Below are 4,552 nucleotides of genomic sequence, written 5' to 3' on the forward strand. Positions count from 1 at the left end.
AGGGGTCCCAGATTATCTTCTGTGTCTGTGTTAATTGGTTTCCCTTTTCTTTGTTGAAGAGGGTCTGTGCAATCCTTCTGCCTAGTCCGCCATCTTGCCGGAACTCTAAACTTAAGCTTTTTAACACAGAAAGTAGTAAGTGGCTGGATGGGGTATAGTACCATTCCGTAATCTCCATCAGCAATCCTAATAAACATAAACTTTAAAAATAGTGTGCTCACCATGCAGATGCAGTTTCACAACAGTTCTTTGACCCTTCCTTTTATTTAGACTGCCACTACTCACTTCTACAGAGAAGTTCTGGAGCTGCCATTGGGTGGAGTTCTACTCATTCTGTAAGATCCTGTTCTTAAGTCATCTCCTCTTTGAAGATATTCCTGACTCTTTTCCAAGCCCATAGCTCCATATTTAATGCATTATCCCCCTTAATAGTCATTTCATTTTATTGCACACATTTTTTATGTTTTCATCTTTGACAGAGCAATGGTTTTCTAGTCACCTTAGTTTCTTTTAGAATAAATTCATGCTTTGTTTTTTGCTTTGTTGTTTGTTGAGGTAAAAAGCAAATTTAATGCAACTGTTAAAAGTTGGCGGAAGGGATTTTATTTGGGTGTATTCTAAATCTAGGATTCTGAACCTTCTGTAGATCACAGACTTTATGAAAAACTGATTAAAAAAACTTTTACTTTATTCTCAGAAAAATGTATCTAACTCCAAAATTCTGTGAACAAATTTTGTGGGCTTTACAAATGCCTTTAGACCCCCCGATAGCTTAAAAGAAACACTATCTTTTAATTTTGTTAATTTTCTTACTAAATTCCATATTCCAACACAGAAGGCACATGAATTCCATATTCATATGGAATAAAAATGTTCTTAGAGAACTAAACCCTACATCCACCACTCTTCTGACAGTTTGTGGTGCTGTGGTGGCTTGCATGTTGCCTTGACGCTGGAAACTATGCCACCAGTATTTCCAATATCATCAGGGTCACCCATTCTTGGGAGGGAGAGAATCTTGGCCCTTGAACATCCACCACTATGGCAGTTCCCTGGGTCCTCAAAATCTGATGAGTTAACGTCAGAGAAAGAGGACAGTGTCTGCCTTCAAAATGACTGATGAGTGAGTCCTCAGGGTTAGCCTGCTGTACTTGGCAAGTTTTTTGGTTAGTGTTTCTTAGCAAATTTTTTTTCCTTATCCTATTTGGAAATGGGAGCTCTGGTGGGTAATGCCTAAGGCATTTGACTGCTAACCAGGAGGCTGGCGGTTCAAACCCACCAGCCACTCCTGGAAGGAAGATTGGGCAATCTACTTCCCTAGCGATACCCCAGGAGGGGTCGCTATGAGTCAGATCCAACTCCACGGCAGTGAGTTTGGAGTTTTGGGTTTATTTGGAAATAGTAATATTGAGAGTTCATTATTTTTGGTAGTGGTGCCTAGTGGTTTTTTAAAAAAACAAAACAAAAAAACTCCACTAGCTCAGTGCTGTTCGATAGAACTTTCTGCAATGATGGAAATGTCCTATATCTGCACTAATATGGTAGCCGCTAGCTTCATGACTGCTGCACCCTTGAAATGTGACTGCTGTGGCTGAGTAACTGAATTTTTAATTGTGTTTAAGTGTAAGTAGCCACGTATGGCTATGGTATTGGACTCAGGTCTAAGTTATTTCACTCTGCAATCTGGTCCTAGGGTAGACACCTCCAGGTTTGCCTGAGACTGACCCAAGTCAACCACAGGGGCATCCTCTGATAAACAACCTGATACCACTGCTCAGTCGTAAAGAGAATTTAAGATCACAAGCTGGAAACAGTTTTCTGACAAATATGTTGACTTGACAAGTATCTGGTAAATTTGGTGGAAAAATTACTTCCTGACCATTTAGTATCATCTTGTTTTCCACGGTTCTCATTTTTGCCTTGTAAACTAACTGCAGCACTACTGCACTAACTCATATTTGGTTTATTTAAACTACCATGGCTTGGGTCAGGGATACCTTAGCCATCAAAGTGACATCTTTCCTCTTTAACACTTTAAAGAGGCCCTTTGCAGCAGATTTGCTCAATGCAATGATTCATTTGATTATTTTACTGCTGCTTCCATGGGCATTGATTGTGAATCCAAGCAAAATGAAATCCTTGACAACTTCAGTCTCTTCTTCACTTATCATGATGTGGCTCATTAGTCCAGTCGTGAGGATTTTTGTTTTCTTTATGTTGAGGTGCATTCCATACTAAAGACTGTAGTCTCTGATCTTTAACAGTAAGTGCTTCAAATCTTCCTTTCCAGCAATAAGGTTGTGTCATCTGCATATCCCAGGTTGTTAATGAGTCTTCATCCAATCCCAATGGACATCGCTGTATACACAGCACGAAAGGCCTCACCTCCCCTCAGTAGCCCAGATATCACGCGCCCTTCTGCGGGGCGCCAGGGGCCCGCTGGTATCGCGAAGAACCTTGTCTCAGTGGGCACCCGCACGCGCGCCGGCCCACGGGTTCCGAAACGCTCACGGCAGCCAATGGGGCGGGGCGCCGTGCACCGGAGGCGGGGCCGTGACGCGCGCGCCTCGTGATCCCGCACCCGGCCTGCGCCCTCGGAAGCCGGAAGCGGAGGGGGACAGCGGCGCCGGCTGGGAGCTGAGAGGCTTTGCTGAGCGTCCCGGGGTTTGTGAACCCGGTGATGGACCCGGGCGGAACAGTTGCGCGGCGGCGGTCGTCGTTGCTGCTGTGGCTACTGCTGCTGTGGTCAGGGCTGGCTCTGGGCGCGCTCCCTTTCGGTAACAGCCCCCGCAGGGTCCTCCAAGACCTCCTGTCGGAGCAGCACTTGCTGGAGGTGGAGGACTTTTCACTGTCCTTGCTGCAGGGTGGAGGGCTGGCGCCGCTGTCGCTCCCTCCCGACCTGCCAGATCTGGACCCCGAGTGCCGGGAGCTGCTGCTGGACTTCGCCAACAGCAGCGTTGAGCTAACCGGGTGTATAGTACGCAGCGCCCGGCCCGTGCGCGTCTGTCAGACCTGCTATTCTCTCTTCCAACAGGTCGCCAACAAGATGGACAACATCAGCCGAGCCGTGAGGGTGGGTAGCAGAGCACACCCGGGACCTTTGGCGTGGAGGGTTGGGAAAGGAGGAGGAAGTAGATGGTAGGCAACGCTTGGGAACCTCAGTTCCCCCACCTGTAAGAAAGGGCTTGTAGTGGTTTTTTGGAGATGGGACCATCAGAAAACTGGGTGGCGTTATGGGGCTTAGGGTTTGGAGTTCTGTCCCGATGTCAGCTGTTGAGCATCCTCTTGGTACAGCATACCTGCTTATACGACTGGCTTTCCTGGGTCTTCTGAACCTCTAACCCCACTTCTCTTTTCCTCCCCACCCCTCTTCTATAGCTTCTTTCCCATCTCCACCTGAAGTTCCCAGGAACAACTCCGGAAACTCTAAGTGGAGTGGGGAAACTGTATTGTGTGGTGGTGATCTGGACCTTGAGCTTTGTAACTAGAAGTCTTCCAGTTTGTGGCATTGTGAGCGTGGATTAATTATCCTCTCAGTCCTTCAGTTTCCTCCTCTGTAAAATGGAGAGAACCGGCTGCCAAATGTGATTGTTAAAAAGAAATGAAAGAGACCATGTGGGAGTTCATCTTGGTAAATAGGACTGGGCAAGTTACTCATATTCTCTGTGCCTGTTTTCTCATCTGTAAAAAGGGAATAAAGGAATCTTTTAGAAAATTAACACATAGTGGCAGCTCTCAGTATATGGGAGCTAACATTTCCAGGAAACAATAAATCTGTCCCCATCTGGCACCCCCTTTCATGGTATTCTGAGAGCTTTTCTGTTCAGTGGCAGGTGCTTTGAAGAATTTATTTATTTAGTTATTGAAAAAGGAAGATACAGTCCCTTAAAGACCTTGTAGAATTTAGACTAGCAAAGAATTAGAGTGGCAGGGCTGTTGGTAGTCATGAGGTGTGGGCCGGATATGTCTGGTAAAGGAAAAACATGAGGAATGATATTGGGATTAGAAAATGGGAAAGTTCCTCTTGTATGGAAGGAAAAATAAGTAGTTTTATTAAAATGTGGTTGGGATTATTTCATAAATCATAGACCTACTGCCCTGCCGTGGAATTGATTCCAAGTCGTGGTGACTTTATGTGTCTCAGGGTAGAGCTGTGCCCCATGGGGTTTTCCAGGGCTGATTTATAGGAAGTAAGTCACCAAGCCTTCTTTGTAGGTAGACTTGGAACTCGTCTATTGGTTAGCAGTTAGTGCTTTTGCATCAACCAGGAATTCTGTAGTAGACATGGACAAAATACAAACTTGTGTTTAATTGTGTACTACTTTATGTTAGCCTGATGTCACTTAATGTATATCAGATTTTAAAAATATAAATGGAGGATTTAATTGCAATAAATAAATTGGTCAATCATTCTGTGAAGAGCAAGTTTTCAAGGTAATTGTTTAAATAAATTTAGGTTTACATGCAATATTTTTCAGGCTTATTTCTGTTTCGTATAGTAAGGGATTTATATGTGTGTGTATATATATGTATATATATAATGTGTATGTGT

The 4,552-nt window shown here is 44.5% G+C and overlaps 1 protein-coding gene across 1 annotated transcript in view; it reads left to right on the plus strand.

Annotated features, from left to right (window-relative positions):
- The first annotated feature begins 2,680 nt into the window (after positions 1–2,680).
- The window catches only part of OSTM1 (osteoclastogenesis associated transmembrane protein 1), a 32,508-nt gene continuing 30,636 nt past the window's right edge, over positions 2,681–4,552 (plus strand). Inside the window, exon 1 of the mRNA XM_007940829.2 lies at positions 2,681–3,073. Within this exon, the coding sequence (XP_007939020.1) occupies positions 2,681–3,073 (393 nt within the window). The remainder of the gene's footprint in view (positions 3,074–4,552) is intronic.

Source organism: Orycteropus afer, unplaced genomic scaffold (assembly GCF_000298275.1).
Source record: "Orycteropus afer afer isolate SDZICR_OR568_19922 unplaced genomic scaffold, OryAfe1.0 scaffold00072, whole genome shotgun sequence".
NCBI lineage: Eukaryota > Metazoa > Chordata > Mammalia > Tubulidentata > Orycteropodidae > Orycteropus > Orycteropus afer.